The sequence below is a fragment of the Crocuta crocuta genome, unplaced genomic scaffold (assembly GCF_008692635.1).
Source record: "Crocuta crocuta isolate KB4526 unplaced genomic scaffold, BGI_CrCroc_1.0 scaffold176, whole genome shotgun sequence".
NCBI lineage: Eukaryota > Metazoa > Chordata > Mammalia > Carnivora > Hyaenidae > Crocuta > Crocuta crocuta.
This window is the reverse complement of record NW_027531905.1, coordinates 5,655,055-5,679,580: the sequence shown is the minus strand read 5'-3', so window position 1 is coordinate 5,679,580 and position 24,526 is coordinate 5,655,055. Positions and strand designations below refer to the sequence as shown.

The 24,526-nt window shown below is 37.9% G+C and overlaps 1 protein-coding gene across 3 annotated transcripts in view; it reads right to left on the bottom strand.

Annotated features, from left to right (window-relative positions):
• ITPR2 (inositol 1,4,5-trisphosphate receptor type 2) overlaps positions 1-24,526 on the bottom strand; it is a 490,032-nt gene that overhangs the window by 444,535 nt on the left and 20,971 nt on the right. For all 3 annotated transcript variants that reach the window (XM_077774582.1, XM_077774583.1, XM_077774584.1), the window contains exon 2: positions 6,424-6,495. In XM_077774582.1, the coding sequence (XP_077630708.1) occupies positions 6,424-6,495 (72 nt within the window). The remainder of the gene's footprint in view (positions 1-6,423; positions 6,496-24,526) is intronic.

Genomic DNA, 24,526 nt, shown 5'->3' with positions numbered 1-24,526 from the left:
ATTTTAAATTACATCTATTCCCATGTTGTTTTTGGTAGAATTGTTTTCCTAAAGAAAACCACTCCTAGATCTTGGCTCTCCCCTGTTACAGAATTTCATTCATTTTGTAACATCTTGGCCCTAGTAGTCTAGTTTCCTAGTAACTTTGTTAATATGCTGTGCAAGATTGAACATTTAAGTATGGAGCGTATATGATACTAAATTGTAAATTAATGGGACTTAAGAATGTAACACCGTATCAACATTCGAAGATATTGGTACTTGATATACCTCTAAGGAAAATTTGCCTCCACATTTTAAGCTGGAAGGTCACTAGAATAACTCTTAGAAAAGAATCACAACTACATGATTTTTTAGATTTTCAGTGTGCACATTAAGAAATATAAACCAATTGAATCATCTATACTAATCCTCAGAACAACCAATAACAACTCAATTATGAACGAAAAGAAAAAAAAAGAATTACACTGACAAATAGGAGCCTAACCAGAAAATAAACAAGACAGTATAATGAAAACTGGAGAAATCACTGAAGAATTTGTGACTGGCCACAAGTGAAAGATTTTTTTTTTTTTTTTCAAAACTAAGCTGGCAGAAGGAAAAATCTGCAGCAATGTGATCATCCTAAACAAATATTTAAAAGGGCTGTTGTGTGGAAGAGGGATTAGATTTCATCTGTGTGGCTTCACAGAACCCACAACTAAACATATAGGAGGGCACAATTCAATACATGTAATGGTATAGTGATTCAAAACAAACAGCCCTGGAATCAGACCTGAAGACAGTGGCATAACTTCTTCGTATTTAACTCTGTCAACTGCTAAACTAGGAATAACAACAATTTCCACTTTATAGGGTTATCGTGATTACCATATAATAATGCATAGGAAGTCCCAAGCACAGTGTGGTGTGTTTTAAATGCTCAACAAATGTTATTTCAAATCTGAAATTGTTTCTGTCATCATCAGATAATTACATTAACCCCAAATCTGAAAACATTCCATACAGCACTCGTTAAACTGGCTCATACTGGTGAATCACTGTGTTGCGAAACCTGACATGGTCAACTACACAAAAACTCAAAGGCACTACCTAGCAAAATGGCTTTCTCACTTATGCACTTGTGTTTGTAACCTCCATGAGTGGAGGGAAAAGGGGAGAGTCCCAGCCTTCAAAGCGACTTCCTTGAATTATGTGAAGAAGAGGAATTGAGTTGAAGAAATAATCTTGTCAATCTTCTCCCAAGTCCCTGATTTTCACTACCTATATTAGTGTTGTACCACAGAGCAGGTTTCTCTATTTTAGCTCTAATTCCGGAAGCATCCTGACTGACTGCTTCAGAATGACTCTTTGCTTGCCAGATGTGTCCATTTGATAGGCAGGGTAGATTATGAAATAATCGCATGTCGAATGACCACAGAATCTCAAGAGTTGGAAATTTCAAGACCAAATAGGCCAACCCTGGGGAGTATCTAATCAGGCAGAAGAAGGGGCTATCTTCTCTTCCCTCAGTCCCTCTGGGAAGGGGGGGTTGGCTTCCTGGGCTCTCTATTACTTCTATGTTTTATCACCCTGATGGTAATAAAAGGACACACAGCCTCTTTTGCCTTGATTTATATTAGCTTCTCCTTCTAAAATAGAATACACATGTATCAGTAGAGCACAGACTTTAAGACAAATCCACATTAGGGAAGAGCTTTCTAGAAGGTAGGGAGTGGAGAAGGGGAACAGAAATGTATAAAGGAACTAAGGGAAAAAAGGAAAACCAAAAAAACATAAAGTCAGCAAAAATAACTGCCATAATTTGGTATGAAGGAAAAGGATTAAACTGTATATCAAAAAACTAGGACCAATGATCAAACATGTTGATATTTTGTGTCCCTGAAATGTTACAAGAAGGGCAGTGGAGCTCAGTGGTATTCTTCTCAAACGTGACCCTAGTCTACCTGTGACAAAAACATCAGGCCCACCCCAAATGAGGGACATTCTACAAAATACCTGGCCATCATTCTTCAAAAGTATCAAGGTCATGAAAAATGAGGAAGGACTGAGGAAATGTCACAGACCAGATTAGACTAAAGAGCATGATAACTAAATACCCTGTGGGATCCTGAATGTGATCATGAATGAGGAACCGAGGGTAGTCGGAAAATTAGTGAAATCCAAAGGAAGTCTTGAATTTAGTCAACAATAATGTACAAATAGTAATTTCTTAGCAATAACCAAATGCACCACGGTTATGTCAGTCGCTAACCCAAAGGGAAACTGAGTGAAGGGGAACTCCCCATAGTGCTTTTATAATTCCTCTGTACATCTGAATTTATTCCAAAGGTTAAGTTTATCTTTTAAGAAAATGGACAATATGTGACCATGAAAGGAATTTTGCTCTCACAAGAGAAGCCACTGTGCTTCTGTTAGTATTAGTCTTATTATGTGGTCTCTACTGAAAAATAGCTGTCAATCAGGTTTTAAATAGCCCTTGGGAAGTTATTTGTTAAAACTTGGTTTCCTCTGTTCATAGGTGAAGCAATGTGACACAGTCAAAAGAATATTTCATTGTATTATTGTAATTATAGAGAATCATTTTAACCTTTCTGGAACTTTGCCTCCTCATCCCCAAAACGGGGAGTTGCAGTAGATTAACTTTTAATTGCCTAGAAGCTCTGAAACCATATGATTCACTTGAACAAATAACAGACTGTGAAAAACAAAAATCTTTTCAAATTAATTTGAGAACATCATTTGTGTGGCTGAGGCAAGAGGAACTGAGGTGTAGCAGAACTGTGATATGCTATTGTTTCTTCACCTTATCTAAAAATGTAACAATAAGGGAGGGTGCTCTGGAAACTTGGCAGAGGAGTCTGGAAATGCAGGGGTGGTGATGCTGGGCAGCAAATCTATGAAAGAGCGATGGTTTTTAAAGCCAGAGGGCACAGGGAAATACACTTCAGGCAGAGAACAGTGAAACACAGGAGCTGTAAAAAGACAAGCTATGTGAAAAAACATTGCATCTGGGACAACAAGGCCCACCTGTGGCTTTTTTTTCCTTTTAGTATATATCTAATTTTTTTTCTTAAATAGTTTATTGTCAAGTTGGTTTCCATATAACACCCAGTGCTCATCCCCACAAGTGCCCTCCTCCATGCCCATCTCCCCCGTCCCCCCCCACCCCCATCAGCNAGTCTGGGGAGTTCCTTATAGATTTTGGATATTAACCCTTTATCTGATATATCATTTGCAACTATCTTTTCCCATACTGTCAGTTGCCTGTTAGTTTTATTGATTGTTTCCTTTGCCATGCAGAAGATTTTATCTTGATGAGGTCCCAGGAGTTCATTTTTGCTCTTGACTCCCTTGCCTTTAGGGATGTGTCAAGTAAGAAATTGCTGTGATTGAGGTCAAGGAGGTTGTTTCCTGCTTTCTTCTCTAGGGTTTTGATGGTTTCCTGGCTCACATTCAGATCCTTTATCCATTTTTACTTTATTTTTGTGTATGGTGTATGAAAGTGGTCTATTTGCATTCTTCTGCATGTTGCTGTCCAGTTCTCCCAACACCATCTGTTAAAGAGGCTGTCTTTTTTCCACTGGATACTCTTTCCTACTTTGTCAAAGATGAGTTGGCCGTACATTTGTGGCTCCAATTCTGAATTCTCTATTCTATTCCATTGGTCTATGTGTCTGTTTTTTTGCCAATACCATACTGTCTTGATGATGACAGCTTTGTGGTAGAGGCTAAAGTCTGGGATGGTGATGCCTTCCATTTTGGTTTTCTTCTTCAATATTACTTTGGCTATTCGGGGTCTTTTGTGGTTCCATACAAATTTTAGGATAGTTTGTTCTAGCTTTGAGAAGAAGGCTGGTGCAATTTTGATTGGGACTGCATTGAATGTGTAGATTGCTTCGGGTAGTAATGACATTTTAGCAATATTTATTCTTCCACCTGTGGCTTCTGAGTAGTGTGGAGACCAAGGCAGAGGCAAGCCCAACCCGGAATTCTCTCCGCAGCTCTGCCATGATGGGGTTCCAAGAATCACGGAGAAAGAGTCAGGGCTTTAAGATAAAAGGGAGCCCTAAATCCCCAATAAAAAAGGGCCCTCCTTCTCCAGTGATGAATGGAGTAAGATAGAAAGTAAGAGCAAACTAGTAAGGACAATGATCTAAAGTATTAGATTACAGGAAAAGCCAGCCTTCCAGGGGTGAGATGGGGCATCTGAGTGATTCATACTTTGAACCAGTGCCCACTGAATAATAGGACACCAAGCATCTGTATATAATTTCCTCCTGGGTACAGAGTGTTACCATGGTGTTCCCTCACATACACTAAAACAATCTTAATGCCTTAAAACAATTCACTTCACTGAGAAAGAGGAAAAGAAAAAAAGTGGCCACAAACTCTGAAGGTTATCTGTGAAAGATGAATCCCCACCTTACCAACAGAGGAGTAAGACTACCCAATCTCGCAGCAGTAAAGTGTGGAGCAGTCCCAGAAACCAAGTTTTGTCACGGGGCCCAAGGGAGAGTTTGGGTGTCTCATCCAAAAGCATCTAATGGCTATTTTTTGGACGTCTAGTATGGGCAAATGTCTGGAAAACACGAAAAGAAAAGAGTAGAATCCTGTCCCTAAAGAGGGTATGACGTAAGAGCAGAGGCAAACACGTTAAAAGGGAATATATGATGCCTTTCTATTATAAGATAACTATCATTTCTGTAATGATTCAAAACACTTCACATTTATTCTCTGGAAAGGTTTCAGGCCTCATAAAGCTCTGTGTGGTGGGCATTGTTTTCTTGGTATTACCCACCCCGGCTCTCCCCAGCCAATGACAAATGGCCTTTGAGGCTCAAAGCGGTTAGGTGACCTACTTAAAATGACACAACCAGTGAGCAGTACAGTCAAAACCTGAACACCATGCTTTTTCCTGTTACAAATACAGATTTGTTGTCCCTGTTTGCCCTGAAAACTTTTCTTTTTATCTTTAATGTGCTACCACTCTACCATCTGAGGCACTGCTGACTCTCCTACAGCACAGTTTTATCATGAGCCCATCCTCAGTGAGGGCTGTGGAGAGAACACCTCAGCTGCCTAGGGTTAGCGGAGGGTCCTTACTGCACCGTTTTATGGGTGCTTCTACTGGGCAGTGTATCTCCCATAGCCTGTTTTATGTTAATTTCCATGTGGAGAAAAATCTGGATTTCTTATTCAAAGTGACCGATTTAACTCAAAAATTATCTATTGTTTTTGTCACTCTCTCCACAACATTCTAAGTTTAACGTTTATTTATTTTTGAGAGAGAGACAAAGCACAAACAGGGGAGGGACAGAGAGAGAAGGAGATACAGAAACTGAAGCAGGCTTCAGACTCTGAGCTGTCAGCACAGGGCCCAACCTAGGGCTCGAACCCACGGACTGGGAGATCACGACCCAAACCGAAGTCACACACTCAACAGATTGAGCCACCCAGACACCTGCACAACATGTAAGTTTAAATAAAATGAAATATATATGATATTCTTATAATGAGACTTGGGTGGAAAGTGTCCTATCACAAGGAGTGAAAAACAGAAATATCTGTCAAATTCTGAACACATCCTTCCCCAGAGCAGGAAGCAGCACACCCTGACTTGGGTCAGGGGATCTAGGGAATCCCTACCACTCCCTCCTGATTTTCACCTCATATGAATGCTGCTTTTCACCATTATGAGAAGGAATGCTTACACAGTGTGTTCAAAGTGAATGCTGCTTTAAAATTATTTTTATTTTTGTAAGTACACACAAACTATGAAATTGATTTGAGCAAACGTGTAATTACTGGTTTTAGTTTGTCTATGATTCTCTGCAGATTCCATTAATCCTTCCTTCCTGACAGTCAAGTTACAATTGGTCTCCTATTATGACCAATGTCTCAGTTGATATTACCAAGCTAACTCTAAAATTATACTTAGAAAGGAGTTCTTAGACAATCATTAGTTATTAGATGCCATCCAAAGTGACATTTTAAAAGCTGAGCTAACAAATCCCTGTCACCCTCCTAGAGATTTTACAAAGATACACTCAAGAGTTGATCATGAAATGCTAACGTTTACAGCGTGTCACAGAAATACATAAAGATTCAGCTGTACTTATTGATTTGAAAAGTAGCCTTTCAGAGTTAATTACCAAGATTTAGTTTCAACAGATAGACTACTGGCCAGCAAAACAAAAATTGAAACTCTTCTTCCAATGTAAATCCATGTGTAAAAGAAGAGAAGCAATGAAGAAAATTTTCAGCGGACATATCTATATGTGAAAGTTTCACATTGAATAAGGTTTTAACATGATTTATTTTAAGACAAAAACTATCCCATGCCCTTTGGTCACATAATAAAAATACATTTTTATAAATATATGCAATATATCTAAAATAGATTAAAAAGGTATTTCTTACCTCTGAATTTCTTGGGAGGGTTGGCGAGGTCTCCAGCCTCTGGATGCACCACACATCTGTCATCCACCAACCTAGAAGAAAAAGCATATTTACATTGTTAACATCGTCATGCTCATAAAGCACAGACTGCATGTGGCTATCATGTAAATATTTACAAGGAGTTTTTAATACCATTTTTCACTAAGAAACGTTTTAACAATCATAAATTTATAAAAATATTTAGTTCTAAAGATTAATTAAAGCCGGGTTTATGAAATTAAACATTTTTAAGTGATAGGAAACGGGTTAGGTAAATCATGATATAGACAAATGATGGCATACTGTAAAGCTATTTAAAAGTCTATTTTTAAAATGTACTGGCCTGCAAAATATTTCTAATATGTTGTAAAAATAAGCGGTAAGTAATCCAGGTATCCTATATGTTTAAACACGCACACACAGACAGACATGCACGCACCCTCTAAATATTACACGTATGGAACACAGACACCAAAATAATAACAGCGGTCAGATTACACATAGTCTTTCTTTTCCCTTACTTTTTTTCTTCTGTGTATGTTTTGGGGTTTGGTTTTGTTTTGTTTTGTTTTTTAAACAAGGAATGTGTGAGCTCATGAGACCAGGCTCACAGAGGGACCATAAAGTGGGTGGTAATGAACTCTCACATTGCATTCAAAGCCTGGGTCAGCCACGTCCTAGCTAGGTGACTTTCAGTCCCCTTCTCTACACCTGTAAAATAAAGATACCTATCTCATAGCATTGCTAGGACAATTAAATGACTTAAAATCTCAAAGAAACTAGTACAGCCTTGGCACAAAGTAAGCCTTTAAATAAATGTGTAATATTTAAGTAAAAATCAAGGACCTTCCTGCCTTACTTCTTCCCATACAATCTGCTTCTAGAAGAGTCCCTGACACATACTAGGCACTCAATGAATATTAATCAAATGAATAAACTGTCTTTGTAGTTACCAAAACATATTTAATGCCTATTAAAATATTTGTGAGACGCCAACTTCTAGGACAATACCAAGAGCAAAAAGCTCTCAGTCACAAGACTTGAAAACCAGGTCACATGAACCTCCTGATCAAAGAGAATTATCTAACTATCAAAGCTTATTCACTAACATTCATTTTCTTCAATGACTAAGTGGTAGGAATAACTGGATTTTTTTTTCCAGGATATTGTGAGAATGCATGTGATTTAGCTCTAAATCTGAGAATTCATTTCAAAGGAGGTGACCGAGTTGCAACAAACAAAAAAACAATATAACCAGAATCACTAGTGTGCATCAACTCCAGCACAGGTACACCCCAAATTGTGATCAAATGTCCCCTTGACTTAGGATGATTAACCAAATCAAAATGAAACTTTTGGGTCCTGATTTATCTGGCTACCAAAGGCAGACACTTCTTAAATCACCAGATTTTTCTATGGCATCCAATTTCCAAAAAACAAAATGCCAATTTAGTCGAGCAATATGGTTCTTGATTTTTTTTTAAATAATATACTTCATTCACACTGGTTTACTAACATGTGGTTTTACAAAAGCTGCCAAGCATACAAGATATTCCTTTTAAAAGTCTCTAAAACTGGCTTTCTTAGAAACAGGAAGTCACTTTGGGTCAAGAGAAAGCAAACCCAAGCCTTCACAATACCCAAGTTCAGCATATAACACTAAATACGAAAGGCTCAAAGAGTCCTGAGAATGTCACAACATAATATTTAATTTTTTTAAATGCTGTGAATTAAAGGTCAGTTTTTCTAATTACTTAAGACATGGTAAGAATTCAAAACATAATGATCGAAACAACCATAATCTTATTTAGAACACATAAAAGTTCTATGAAAGCAGCATTGACATTCTACTCATTCTTTGTGCACACTCAATTCCCCAGAAATATAGGCTCCCACTAGAATGCCCACTAAGAGTCCCTCCCGCATTCATTAATCATCAAGAAGACTGGGGAAAACTGAAGCTATAAATCAGATCACAGTGCATTCATGTACACACTATGCCTATCCTCCATTACAGGAGAGCCCAGATTAAAACATAATAATTAAGAATGACTTCAGTTCTAAGAATTGGTCCTAATCTTTATACACAAACATCTGTGAAAATCACAAAATCATTTCATCATACAGGCTTAAATAATTGCAAATAAGAATGGGAGAAAGGGAAGGACAGGACAGGAAGGGGGGAAAAAAGCAAGGAATGTGGATCGTCACCAAGATATATACAATCATTGATGCTAAAAATTACACAGGATTTTAATGGTAGTTATTGGCACAACTTCCTCATTACCCCCAACAGTCTCTTAAATTGTCTCCAAGGTCAGAGTACTCATCATTTACCACTTTCTGACAGTATTGATATCAGAAGGATGTTTTACATGAAGGGAAATAGTACCCTGGTTTTCCCATTACCATATTTTTCACATTTTCATTAAACTGCTTGCTTAACTGTCTGAATCTTCCAATAAATTGCAACTTCATGAAGTCACAAACTGAATCCATCTTGTTTACTAGTATATCTTTGGCAACCTTGGGAATGAGTTATAGTAGATACTAAATATTTGTTATATGAATAAATGAGTCAGTGAATAAATGAGACTTGCTTCCCATATAACTTCACGTTTTTAGTCCCAGTTCTTTCTTCTGGAACAGTGTAGACTACATTTTCTTATTCTGGGATGAATGAGACTACTTCTCTCCAGTTCTTTTTCATAGGGATATTTGTCAAGGAGCTCAAATCCTTTCATACACCCCAAGTGTCAACATGCCCCTTACATAGGATCCTAGAAACTACCCACATGAGTCCAGATGTGCTCTCCAATGAGTCCTCCACAGGGGACCCTGGTCTCCTTCTTTCTAATACTAAGCTTACACTTAGTTATGTGTCCTGAAATCATGGCAGCATCCATGGCAGTCAGGCCCACCTTTGACACTCATTGGGTTTAAGGCTACCCAACAATTCCAGTCCTTTCTGTGTGTACTATCAGTCCAGGCAGTCCCTCCAACTCACCACTGGGGCAGTTAATTTTCATAACCTAAGGACAAGAATTTACAATTGAATAGGGATAAATACAAAGGGCAACCTTTGGCCTCAGAGCAGAAATTATCTAAAAGCCATCTATTCCATCCTAACCTGGTTCATTTAAGAGACCCTGCCATTTTAAGCACTCATACACAATATCTTCTAAATTTGGCTAATTGGCTGGGTTGTGTGGGGAGTTAAAAGCATCATCATCATCATTATCGTCATCATAAGACTAACAACAAGTTTCTTTGGTCCAGATCTACAGAACCAAATTTCTGGGGATCAGGACCAAGAATCTGTATTTTTAAAAAATCTCTCAGGGCATCTGGGTGACTCAGTCGGTTAAGCATCTGACTCTTGATTTCAGGCCATGATCTCAGGGTTCATGAGTTCAAGTGCCACGTTGGTCTCCGCGCTGACGCTAAGCCTGCTTGAGATTCTCTCTCCTCTCTTTCTCTGCTCCTCTCCCCCAACTCTTTAGTTCTCTCTCTCAAAATAAATGAATAAACTTAAAAAAAAAATCTCTCACTTTCCTTAAATGGATCAGGAGTACCCGTTCTTCACTCCCACAGTACTCTAGGCTACCCTCCATCAATAAAACTTATCACACTCCATCATAATTTTCCATTTATATATAACTCTCTAATTCTATAAATTATAAGTTCCAAGAGAGTCAGCCCATTTGCTTTGCTCATCATAATATGCCCAACTTTAAGCATCAGGCTTCAAATGTGGAAGATGTTAAATAATTATTAATTGAATGGATGACTTGGTGACTTTTTAAATCACTGAGTAAGTCAATAACGTTATTTTTGGTAGCTCAGAACTAACTGGAACCAACAAACAGTTGCCTAAAAGTAGATATAAGGAAGAGTGGGAAACGTTTCCCATCCAGATATGTTTCATAAAATTATCAAAAATATCAAATCATGAAAAGGGCCAAGATAGCCTGTTTTGAATAAACTGTATCTCATACAGCCCCTTCCAACCCAAAGATCAGTGTACTTTTCAGTGCGCTGTATTTATTCCCCTTGTGACCAAATCGGGCAGTTACAGAGCTGGCCCAAAATTCTCAACCTGTCACTGAAACTCAACTATCAAAAAACCCATTATCCTTCATACCTTCTATTCAAAAGATCTTAACTGTAAGTTATTTGTTCACTCTAATTTATAAGAAAAAAAAGTACTCAACTATTAGACCTCTCAAGGTATCTCTGTAAGGAGATTCCAATAGCTACTTTGAATGATTTTACATATAAATGTGGATCCAAAATATATGTGAATTAAATTTTAATTGATATATATATACCCCCCTAGAGAAATCTTGCAATCATGCATCTGGAGATATGTACAAAAGCACTGTTTGTGATAGCAAAAAGTGCAGAAAAAAATGTGCATCAATAGTAGCATGGATAAATAAATTATGACTAAATGAATGATTTCATACAATAGATAACCTTTTGTAAAAATGAACAAATTGCAGCTGTATGCAACAACACTGAAAATCTCAAAGACATATAGTTGAGCTTAAGAAAAAGCAAGTCCCAAACTAATAAATGCCATGAATTTCCATTTGTATAGAAGGCATAAACAGGCAATACTAAACAGCAGATATCTGAGAAATATGCATGGGGTATAAGTAAATTATTATATAAAAATACATGCTATCAAATCTTTTTAAAAATATCCAAAAAAAGCAAATTATTCTTTAATCTCCAGTCCCTTATTATTCCACCAACTGCAAAGAAAATGCCACATAATAGGTAAAATATGTTATAACTCACATGACTGTGAGTAAAGGAAAATCTCACAAAAATGGAGCCAGAGGATAGGAAGGGTAGACTCAAAGAGGAAGCCATCCAACTCCAGGTCAATTACACAACAAATTGTCAATTACTGACCCCAACAACAACAACAAAAAAAATCAACAGGAAAAGCATCAATTACAGGCCCCAACAAGGAAAGAGGTACACACTGCATCTCCTATAAGAAAACAATCACCCTGGGGCACCTGGGTGGCCCAGCCGGTTAAGCGTCCGGCTTCGGCTCAGGTCATGATCTCACAGTTTGTGGGTTCAAGCCCCGCGTCGGGCTCTGTGCTGACAGCTCAGAGCCTGGAGCCTGTCTTCGGATTCTGTGTCTCCCTCTCTCTCTGACCCTCCCCTGTTCATGCTGTCTCTCTCTCTCTCAAAAATAAATAAAACATTTAAAAAAGAAAAGAAAAGAAAAGAAAACAATCACCCTTCAACTCAGCCAATGAGAAGCCATCATCACCCTGGACTTGTGCTTTTCTCCAATGTATTTTCATTCAAGACAACCACTGCCAACTTCCTCCTTCTTCTCCATAAAAGGATGATCCTGGACTCACCTATGGCTCTGCCATATCTTGCATGACCCAAATAGCAATTCTGTTATTCTCAAATAACCCCATTTTGTTGATAAAATAATTGTTTTACTTTTAAAGTTAATAGTTGCTATTTTCTTCCTTCAGAAACCATTAAAGAAACTATTCCTAATTTGAATTAGTAAAATAAGTATACCATTTTCCTGATATTTGCCTATCACATATATCTGATCCTTGTACCATTAAGTGATACAGTCCATTTCTAATGAAATGACTCTGAGGCATATTTAAACAAAGTGAGTTTAGAGGGGAAAGAGGAAGTAGGGAATCCACGATGGATATTATTTTTAACGTTTACTAAGAAAGGGAGTTAGGATTGTGACTAGATTCATAAGCATGATGGAATGGCCCTTAAAGTACTTCCAGAACTTTAACACAAATAACTTTATCCCCAACTCTGAATCACTTTGCTGGCCATATAAATTTCTCTTAAATTCTATAAGCCTCTGGCTTCATACCTAAACTGTCCCTCCTTCTCACACCTTCCCACCACCAGCCATCACCACAGCCCCCCAGTGCCGGCACATATTCACCTCCCTCTTTCACCTTCATTTAGAAGCAGCACTAGAAGGGAAGGGGAAAGAAGAAAAAAAAAAAAAAAAACCTAAGTTTTAATACTTGGTCTGCCACTACAAAACCAGCTGTGTTTACACTCGTCATTTAACCTCTGGGCCTTACTTTTTAAATGGGTCAGTTGTGACCTCACAAGTTCCTTCCACTTCTGTAGTTTTTACATTCCTCCTATTTTGTAGCTAGGTCTGGCTTGTGGTATCATTTTTCAATAGCAAGTTTGGCCATGGGTAATACTTTATACACTGTAATGTGAACATTTAATTGTTTAGTATCAATTTTTTAACATCATTATTTTCTCATTCCAAGCAAAGTACCAGCATGCAATTTTGTTCTGTTCACTCACCATTGTCTTAGAACATGGTTGCATAAAATCTTTTTTTTTTTTCCTGGAAACAGAGAGCAGGGGAGGGACAGAGAGAGAGAGAATCCCAAACAGGCTCCACCCAACATGAGGGTGGATCTCACAAAACCTGAGATCATGACCTGAGCAGAAATCTAGAGTCCAACGCTTAACTGAGTCACACAGGTGCCCTGGTATCATAAAATCTGAAGACCTTATCATTTAGTAATGTGGACATTTTTACTTACAGTACTCAAGTTGCTCAAGTAAGAAACCTATTCTTGTCTGTATGCCTATTAATTTGTCTCATAAATCAAAGTAACTGAACAGGAAATTCTACAAATGTCCATTTCCATACCTTATATCGGATAGGTCCGGCAGACATATCCCTGAACAAAGCCATAAACAATTAAAATCATGCAAAGAGGGAAATAACCATTGCCAAAACTTTCTGCCAAAAAGTGTTTTACCTGGGGACACCTGAGGGGCTCAGTTGGTTAAGCTCTGACTTCTGCCCACTTAGGGTCCTCTGTCTCCCTCTCCCTGCATCCTCCCCCCACCCTCTCTCTCAAAAATAAACATTTTTTAAAAGGTGTTCTACCTTGTAAGTGCAAAACAGATGCATCATACCAAATGCACTCATAGCTATATTCCTATTTGCCTGTCTATGATGACAAAAAGAATTGATTTTACTTTTGTTTGCCATTTGAAATGTGAGGTTTCTAAAAATTAAACCAATAAAATTTAACATTGTCTTCCCTCTTTTATTTTTTTATTTTCTCCTCGTACAGGTCTTACTACAATAACATTTTTTACTGACACAAATATTTTAAGGATTTTTAATTTTATATAGCAGTGTTTCCACCATACACAGATTTGTTGCTGCTGATATTTCTAAAACTGGCTCCTTCTAAAGCTGAAATTGTGCTTGCTCTTAGGTCTTTAAAATGTTTACAGTTTTCTTCCATGAAAGATTAAATCAATCTAAATCACATATAAATTATAGCATGAACACTAAAGTTTGAAGGACTACTGCATGGAGACCCCTAAAAGAACTGGTTGAATTCTTGTGCTTAAATTTTTTGATCACTGCCATCAATTAGCCTGAGTGACCTTTCAAAAAGGTATCATGTGGACTTCAAAGGCAATAGCGTCTCGCACATACAAACCTTTTTTAGAAATCACTGCAAGAAGCCATCATTTTCAGAGTATGGATGCTGATGAAACTGGGGGGTGGGGTGAGGATGGGGGAAATACTGGGTTACATGTTGCCTTTCAAAGAGAAACATAAGTTATCTATCTGACCATGATTTCAGAAAGGATTTCTCCATACATTTTGAAAGCTTAAAGCCCTAATCCAGCAAAGAAAGAAATCATGACTTTTTCTTTTCAGATCTTCCTTCTGCATCTAATTAGTTCCTTTTCTTGATCCTCTCTACCCTGCCTCCTTGCCCTTTTTAAAGTCAGAAATATCACAAGTCAGTTTATGTGGCATTTTCTCCTCATCTGCCTATTACGGTTCTCATAGAAATCAAAGCATTTGCAAGATGCCTTTCTCAGGACGTGGAGGAGCATCTATATCAACTGACGTCAATCACTTACTGATGTTGAGTTGACCCTAACTACTATCAGTTCTCAATCATCTGCCAAGAGCTAGAAAATCATCGGCACTGATAAAAGTGATTCATGAAGCAAAATTCAGGTCCAGATATTTACTTTTGCCAGACTGACATTGCTCTCTGAGTTTTTGCCACCTGGATGGCAGCAGTATATGCCACCCTAGGTTTCTACTGCTTTGGTCACTCTCACACCTTCACATAGTTGTTTTTCATATTTTGTCCAGAGTGTTTAGTTGTTATACTGCAGATTAAATTCAAAGAAATACTTTAAAATGTGATTAAAATCAAATATTTTAAAAATCACTAATAAGACAAGGCAAAATTTGCTATACATACATGCATCGGCATAAACAACAGATATTATAATTATCAATTAAAAATTAGAAGATAATTATTATGAATATTTTAAGACAAAAAAAAGTTTAAAAAAAAGAGAGAGAGAGAAAAGAGGAAGGGCAATCAAAAATGGCCAGACAGATCTGATAAAGAATTTCTAAACATGAAGCATAATTGTTGAAATAAGTAGGTGAGTTTAAGACAGTAAATTAGACACAGCTAATAAATAACCTGGAAGATTGGAAGAATCACTCAAAATGAAACTGAGGGCAAGATGGATGCATATATAACTAGCATCCTGGATGGAGAGAATATAGAGAATGAAAGGGAAGCAATAGTCAAAGAGATAATGGCTGAGAAAATGTCCAGAGCTGATCAAAGATATGAATCCACACATACAGAAAACAGAACCTGTTAGCCTGCAAGCTTCTCAGAATCTACACTATAAGCCAGAAGACAGTGGAATCATTTCTTCAACTGCTGTGAGAAAATTAGCTGTCAAGTTAGAACTGTGTGTATATAGGGGCCCCCGGGGGGCTCAGCCAGTTGAACATCTGACTCAAGCTCAGGTCATGATCTCATGGTTTGTGAGTTGGAGCCCTCCCCTTGAGCTCTCTGCTGACAGCTCGGAGCCTGGAGCCTGCTTCAGATTCTGTGTCTCCTTCTCTCTCTGCTCCTCCCCTGCTCACACTCTGTCTCTTTCCCTCTCTCAAAAATAAATAAAACACTACAAAAAAAAAAAAAAAACTGTGAGTATCCAGCAAAGTTAACTTTTGAGAACAAGGATACTACCAAAGCATTTTTAGATAGACAAAAACTAAGAATTTACCACTAACAGACTCTCACTAAAAATGCTGTCAGGTTTATATCTCAGGGAGAAGGAAATTGTCTTAGTAAAAAAATACAAGTCATTAGAAGAAATAAAGGAAAAAAACTGTTAAACATGAACTAATCTAAACAAAAATCATTGGTACAAAGGAATAATAATGACCAACATATGAGTTTTAAAAAGAATAGCATTAAGATACTGAACAACTGGGGCGCCTGGGTGGCTTAGTCGGTTAAGCGTCCGACTTTCGCTTGGGTCATGATCTCGCGATTCCGGAGTTCAAGCCCCGTGTCGGGCTCTGTGCTGACTGCCGGCTCAGAGCCTGGAGCCTGTTTCAGATTCTGTGTCTCCCTCTCTCTCTGACCCTCCCCTGCTCGCGCTGTCTCTCTCTCTCTCCTAGAAGTAAATAAAAAAAAAAAAAATTTTTTTAATTTAAAAAAAAAGATACTGAACAACTGCAAATAAGCAGAAAGCAAGTGATCAGAATTGAAAAGTCGGTCCCATGGTTCTGAATTGTACAGTTAAAAGCTAAAATGTCAATTAACTTTACACTTCCTTAATTATGTATAATTTTTTAAAATAAAAACTACTGAAACAACAGAAACAGAGCACATAAACAAAAGGAATAGAAAGGGAAAAATAGAATAAAAAGAAAAATAAGCAAAACTTCAACCCATTCCAAAAAATTAAGAAAAAAGGAAAAATCAGGGAAAAGTTACGATTAATATAAGGCACAAAGAGGGTAGAAATGAGTCAACAATAATCATAATAAATTTAAATTTTTAACTTCTCATTTAAAAGAAAGATTTTCCCCCCAGAAAGTAGATTTTCAGATTGGATGGAAAAAATTCAACCATATTCTATATAAGAGTCATCCTAAAGTATAAGGATAGAAAAAGACATAACAGAAAAATACTAAACAAAAGAAAGCCATGGTCGCAGTGATACTATGAGAAAAACAGAGTTTTAAAAAAAGCATTATTCAGGATAAATAGGGACATTATATAATGGTTTCAGTTTGCTAAGAAGATATAACAATGCTAAATCTAAATGTAATAGCCTCAAATTATACAAAACAAAATTTATAGCGCTAGGGGGACCAATTAAAAAAGGCATTATTATAGTGAGAGATTTCAAGATACTTCTCAATTGCTGACAGGGCAAACAGACAAAATTTGTTAAAAATACATGTCTTGAAACCCATGAATAACAAGCCTGATCTAATGGACATCTATAAAACATATAACTACTTATGGAAATCTATAAAACTCAATAACTGGAGTGTTTTCTTTTGAGAATATATGGAACATTATTATACCAGATCCCTCAACTATTTTCATATTACTATATATGGTTTTCATATTTCTCCTATATGTGTAAAACATATCCTAATTTTTTTGTTTTTATATATATATTTTAAATATTGTTATAAAAATGTTTATTAAATCATTTTTATATATGTATTAAATTATATATAAATAATATTTTTAAAAATATTCTCCTGGCTCACACTGCACTTATGTTTAGCTAAAAAGCCCATACTCACCTGTCCTCCAGAGGTTTGGGGTCTCCTTCTACCATCCCACCATATTTGATATGCACCCTTTCAAGCTGATATTTATTGCTCTAAACAATGAGCTCTTCAAGGATTGCAGGAATATATTTTTTTAAGTTGTTTGTTTGTTTAACTAATCTCTACACCCAACATGAGGCTTGAACTCACAACCCCAAGATCAAGAGTTGCATGCTCCACTCACTAAGCTAGCCAGGCGCCCATGCAGGAGTAGATTTTTAATCTTTATATCCTCAATACTAGCACAGGGACTAGCACGTAGTCAGTACCCAAAAAATAACTGAATGAATGAATGGAGACCTTAACGGATCAAGGGCTGAATAAAACAAATTTCAAAAGACGAAATGAGGTTGATAACAATATAGCAGAAAGATCATAGGCAGGAAAGATGAAATAAGTATGTGATGATACAACTAACTGCTTATCCTTGGCTCATCTCCTCGGAAAATCATAAAGTAACATTTAATTATGGATCCTAGAGGTGGATGGCTAAAAGAGACCTAAAGTGAGCCAATCAATAAGAAGATCTCCTAAGCAAAACATAAGAACGTAAGTTAGCCAGAAGTATTTCCTTCCTTGGAAATCTTCAGAGCGCAATGCAATTGGTGATTAAGTTTTATTGCTGTAAGGACATGCCTCTTCCCTGTTCCTTTACGTATGCTACCTTCTCCAAAAGGAGAGGACTATGAGAACCAACTGCCACTTCCTGGCTAATCACACATAAAAGAGAAACATACCTAGGAAGAAACAGTTGGCAAGAGAAGTTCCCTGGCCAGAAAAACCTCCGGCAATGGGAAACCAATTCCCATAATTATTCCTGCATGAGAAACTAGATTTTTTCTCCAGAAAGTTGGAGAGTATAACAATTACCTTGTTAAAACTACAAGCACATGACTCTTGTTTTGAGTCAATAAGGAACCAGGACNAAACTCTTTAAAAAAAAAAAAAAAAGAAAGAAAGAAAAAGAAAAAAAAAAACCTCCCAGAGACATAGCTTCCAACATTTTATTAACGGTGGCTAACTGTGAATAAATAGGAGTCTTAAAAAAAACACAGATCCCATTTTATTTTTTTTAAGTTTATTTATTTTGAGAGAAAGAGCACACCAGTGGGGGAGGGACAGAGGCGGGGGGCAAAGAGAGAGAGAGAGAGAGACCCAATCAAGCTCTTAATGTCAGCACAGGGTGTGATGTGGGACTCGACCCCACGAACCATGACCTGGGCTGAAATCCAGAGTTGGGAACTGAACTGACTGAGCCACCCAGGTGCCCCAAAACACAGATGTCATTTTAAAGTCACACTTATAATTGGTATGGATGGAATCATGGGCATAAGACTCTATTTTAAGCCATTTCTGTGTGGGAAAAAAAAAATAATCCCAGACTTACACGTGTTACTGGCAAGGGTCTAATTGTGGCTGAAATGATAGATATCCCCTCTTCTGGAGTGCTTTAATTAAAAAGCAGAGACTCAGTGGGACAGAGTAAATGAATCCTTATGTGAAAATAATGAAGCAACCCACATGACCTCTGAAAGCAGAGCCAACTGAGGGCAAAATCAAAGGTAAACAAAAACAAGCAGAAAAGTGTGATAGCTAAAAAAAAAAAGAAGAAGAAAACCTACACATACAAGCATTGAATTATATACCTTGTTTCCAGGTTAGGAAAAAAAAAATTCCAATCCCTGGAGGCAGAAATAGTAGTACCCTTAAGTTAAAATTTGTAATCAATCCTAGACAATGAACTTATCTCTAAATGCAAGTATACTCTTAATTCTAACACTAATTCTACACACAGTGGTCATCATAACCACAAACAGAAGTTCCCAAAGAGAGATACTGACTTCTGCTGGAACAGGACAAAAATGGGGTAATAATAAATTTAACAATATATGTATTCTTTTAAGATTCTATCACAATTTTATCTATTTCATACCATCTGATGTTGGAAAGTTATTCCTCTGGCCTAATTATAAAATTTAGATAATACTAGTATTAACTTTATAGAGTTGATTTGAAAATTAACTGATCTGATCATGCAAAATATCTGGTATTAAGTTAACATTCAATAAAGGTTAGCCATCATCATCATCATCATCACCAGTAATGTTATATATTATAAATGTCCAACACAAAGTATATACTCAATAATTATTAGCTGTCACCATTTTCATCATCATTACTATTTATTATTACCATTAATCATTGAAAGAAGTTCACCAGTAAGGTAATCCCTTCAGAAAAACTTTACTTAAATCCCTTCATCAGGAAATCTCTTCATTCATTCGTATTACAAATATTTGCTGAGCAGCTAGTATACACTAACTGTTGCTCTGAGAACAAACAAAACCAACCTTGCAGGGAGTAGTGGGGAGTAGACAAATAATAATAAACAATAATAAACACATAAATTTTATAATGTGCTAAGGGATGAGAGGGGTGCCTGGGTGGCTCATTCAGTTGACTTCAGCTCAGATCACGATCTTACGGTTTGTGAGTTCAAGCCCCACATCGGGCTCTGTGCTGACAGCTCAGAGCTGGAGCCTGCTTCGGATTCTGTGTCTCCCTCTCTCTCTCTGTTCCTTCCCTGCCCTCTCTCTCTCTTTCTCTCAAATATAAATAAACATTAAAAGAAAAAAAAGGACATGAGGAAGGTATCTAGGAGAACAGCATTGCGGGCAGAAGGAGCAGCCAGCACAGACCCTACAGTGGGAGCGTGTTTGGAGTGTTGGAGGGCCAGAAAGGAAGACGATGTGGCTGATAGCAGCGAGGAAGAAAGTGAGCTATTGGAAAGGTCAGAAAGGTCAAGGAATGGAAGGCCAGACCCCATAGGGCCTCTTACATCATGGTAAAGACCCAGCTTTTTCTCCAAGTGAGACAGGAGCCACTGAAAGGTTTGGGGGAGAGAAAGGCCAGTGTGTGATCTGACTTGTTCCTGAAAAGATCTCTCTGGTGGCTGAGCTGAGAATAGATTGGTGGGAATAAGGAAATAGTAGGGAACCTGCTTTAGAGACTCGCACAGCAATCCAGGTGAGAAAAGTGAAGGGCCATAAACATGTTTTCATACAAACTATCGATACTCTGACTAAAACAACAGCAGGGAAATTGAAAAGAGATGTAAATAGCTATTCTCTCTTTAAGGCCTACCATATTGGTTGTATGGTGGAATTCTACATGGTAATATAGTATTTGCCATAAATAAGGTGCAGTTAAGTACTTCAAAGCTAAGAAACTAGCAGTGTCTGGCACAGAACACATAATACTTACAAATTTAATTCAGTAAATCCAAAATGTACCCAACTTCTTGTTACTCAAATGTGATTTGTAATGGGAAAAATGACACAGACCTTCTGCTCATGAGGCACCCTGTCACACATTAATTTATATTCACCCATCCTTTCACTAAACACAGACAACTGACCACTTACTGTGCGTCAGGTATCACACGGGATTCTAACCAAACCTCTTAACTAGGACTTCAAGGAAAAAAAAAAAAAGGAAGAAAGGTGTGGAAAGATTCCCCCAAAAAATTCACATTTAGTTGATGAACATGGAAAACAGTTCAGGTTGAGAATCTGAGCATACGAATGATCCAAGGTTCAAAAATTAGCATTCTGTCAAGGAACTAATAGTATAATAATCTCCTGCTCAGCGTCGGTCCACAATGAACCAAACAGAAAATTAAGAGCATTATGCCTTTATTCATTTTTTATGTTTTTTATTTATTTTGAGAAAGAGAGAATGCGAGTGTGGGAGAAGCAGAGGACAGAGGAAGAGAGAGAGAATCTCAAACAGGCTCCATGTTGTCACTGCAGATCCGACACGGGGCTTGATCCCACCAACTGTGAGATCACGACCTGAGCTGAAATCAAGAGTAAAACACTTACCTGACTGAGACATCCAGGTGCCCCAAGGACATTATGTCTTTAAATATTAACCCATCTTAACTTATCCAAATATATCTTTAAGTTTTGAATGTATTTAAATCTTAAGTGATATTCTCAAACTTTTCATGATAATCATCAAAAAATATTCCTGGTCTTTTTAAAGAAAAACATATGAACTATTTATTAGAAAACCATTATCTAGTGAAATACATGGTAAAGAATAATTGAAATTACAGTCATTTGGAATCTTGATCATTGATATTGAGTGCTTTCTCCTGTAATAAAATACTTAGAAAATTATTTCAACAATACCCGTACATTTCAAAGTATTTCCTCCCTACCCAAGTCGACCTGCACTGGTTCCATTTATGAGCCCTGCCAACCACAGATATGCCAATGTCCTGCTGGAGGGAGTCAGGGAAAGGAAAAACCAAAACTAGACTTCATATCACATCTGGTAAATCAAAATCACTGCTTCTGCATTCTGAAGAAAGCAGCTTTGTAAGAGGTTTCATAAGCTTCCTATAATGCTCTCCTAGTTTTTCCTCCTTTTGCACAAATGTTGGTATTTATTGTCTTAATTCTCAAAAATTCTGCAATGTGTCTTTGATGATAACATCCAGAAAACCAGCTACTCAGTAAAGGACACTCAATGGACCCACTGACATCCTAAGACCACAATATTCATCTTAAATTAAACTATCATATATGAAATGTGCCTTAGACGTCTGTTATGATTTATTCTGCCCCTTATCCTTTTAGGAACCTCCCTTTCCCTTGGGGCGCCTGGGTGGCTCAGTCGGTTAAGTGGCTGACTTCAGCTCAGGTCACGATCTCACGGTTCGTGGGTTCGAGCCCCGCGTTGGGCTCTGTGCTGACAGTTAGCTCAGAGCCTGGAGCCTGTTTCAGATTCTGTATCTCCCTCTCTCTCTCTGACCCTCCCCTATTCATGCTGTCTCTCTCTCTCTCAGAAATAAAACATTAAAAAAAAAAAAAGAAACCTCCCTTTCCCAAGTAATAATTCTTCAGATGGTACAGTTAAGAAACAATGGGATCCCTCTACCACGCGAGAGAGGGTATGAGGCCTAGGCAGACCCTCTCTCTCCTATCATTCCAGATACAGTGCTTGGTCCAGAGGATAGTCCACAGCCCAGGCAGGGCCAAAGTGCCTCTACAGAAGGAGATATGAACAATGAAAGGAAAAGGGAGGGTTCTATCTCCTTCTAAAATCAAGCATTACGAGAGAAAGTATAGGCCTAGAACTTCGAGAAATCATTTTTCCTTACCATGAACAGAAGAAGTCTGCCAGGGGCACCTGGGTGGCTCAGCTAGTTAAATATCCAACTCTTGATTTCAGCTCCGCTCATGATCTCACGGTTCCTGGGTTCAGGTCCTGCACTGAGCTCTACGCTGAGAGTGTGGAGCTTGCTTGGGATTCTCTCTCCCTCCCTGCCTTTCCCCCACATGCGCTCACTCTCTTTCTCTCAAAATAAACTTAAAAAAGAAAGAAAGAAAAGAAAAAGTCTGCCTACAAGAAGGAAAGAAGTGAAGAAAGAGTGATAAAATCCTGGTCTCCAAAAGATCCCTTGGTCCCCTCAACTGAACCCTTGGTCCCAGCTGAACCTAAAGCCAGACCCTCCTCTTCGATTCCCCAGTAACACAAACCAAAAAGCTCCTATTGCACTTAAGCTAATTGGGTTGATATCCCTTGCAAAAGAAGTAAATGAAGGTCCCATAGAGTACAGAACTGGTAAAGTATAAGCAACCAGAAAATCCAAATTAGATTAATCACATACCAAGTAAGTCCAAAATTAAAAATGTCCATTTTGTCACAAATTCATTCAACAAATACTCATTGATTATGAGCCAGGCACTATCCTGGGCACTGAGGAAATAACAGAGTGCAATACAATCCAAAGCCAGAGCTTACAGTTATTGATGTAAGAGCCATTATTGCGCATTAGGACAAGGGCTTCCAAATTTGGGTCCAATGATCCAAGCAGTGATCCTCAAGGAGTCTTGAACACCATCAAACACAGGTAAACTCTTGTGTTTTGCACACTCATTTAGACTTACAACATAGGGGCGCCTGGGTGGCTCAGTCAGTTCAGCGTCCGACTTCAGCTCAGGTCATGATCTCACAGTTTGTGGGTTTGAGCCCCACCCTGGGCTCTGTGCTGACAGCTCAGTGCCTGGAGCCTGCTAAGGATTGTGTCTTCCTCTCCCTCTGCCCCTGCCCCGCTCATGTTTGCTTTCTTTCCCTCTCTCTCTCTCTGTCTCTCACTGTCTCTCAAAAATAAACATTAAAGTTGCAACATAAATTTACTCAGACTCTCAAAGTGACATATGACTCCCAAAAGATTAAGGAAAACTCTTATTGGAGTATAAGCATACCTTAGAATCAAGATGTCTTGAGGTTTTTATGGAAATTCTCATCCCTTAACCTTCCATAGTTTTGTTCAAAGAAGACACACATTACTGAACAGGCATTTCACAGAAATATCACTCTTGTTTAAAACATATTATGGGCTAACTCCTTTAATAATTTCTTTTTTCTATGGAAACAAAACTAATAGCTAATAGCTGGCTGCTTTTTTTTTTAATGTTTTATTTCTGAGAGAGAGCGAGCGAGCAGGGGAGGTTCAGAGAGAGAGGGAGACACAGAATCCGAAGTAGGCTCCAGGATCTGAGCTAGCTGTCAGCACAGAGCCCGACGTGGGGCTCGAACCCACGAAGTCGGACGCTGAACTGACTGAGCCACCCAGGCACCCCGATAGCTGACTGCTTTAACCCCTAATAAGCTGGAGAGCATTTCAAATATTAGCACTTAAGGGCTGATGGAGAAGAGGACTTAGAGCCTCTCCTATGGATCACATGCAGGATGCTGTTTGTGGCCAACATACAATTCAGTGTTAAATGGGAAGCAAAGAACTCTTCAAATGGAGGATTTCCCCCTACCATGAAGTTTTAAAGGGCCCAGTTTACAAATGTTGCTATCAATAGCCAACTTTATTTTTTTCCCTTAACTTAATTGGAATCTGAAAGTTTATATATTATAACTTAATAGAACTAAAGAGCAATCAGGTTGCAACATGCAAAATGTCAATAACTCTGAAAAGTCATAGGGGAAATTAATATTAGAAAGCTTCTCTTGAAGTTATAATCTTCATCTGTAGAATTTTAAATTCTAATTTAAATTAAATTAAATTATTTAAATTCTAATTTAAATAATTTTACAAAGACAAGCTCAAGAGAAGGAAAGATATCATATGTTTTCACTCATTCGTGAATCTTGATAAACTTAACAGAAGACCATGGGGGAAGGGAAGGGGAAAAAAATAGGTACCAACAGAGAAGGAGGGGAGGGAGACAAACCATAAGAGACTCTTAAATACAGAGGACAAACTAAGGGTTGATGGGGGAAGGAAAAATGGGTGATGGGCACTGAGGAGGGCACTTGGGATGAGCAGCGGGTGTTGTATGTAAGCAACAAACCACAAGAATC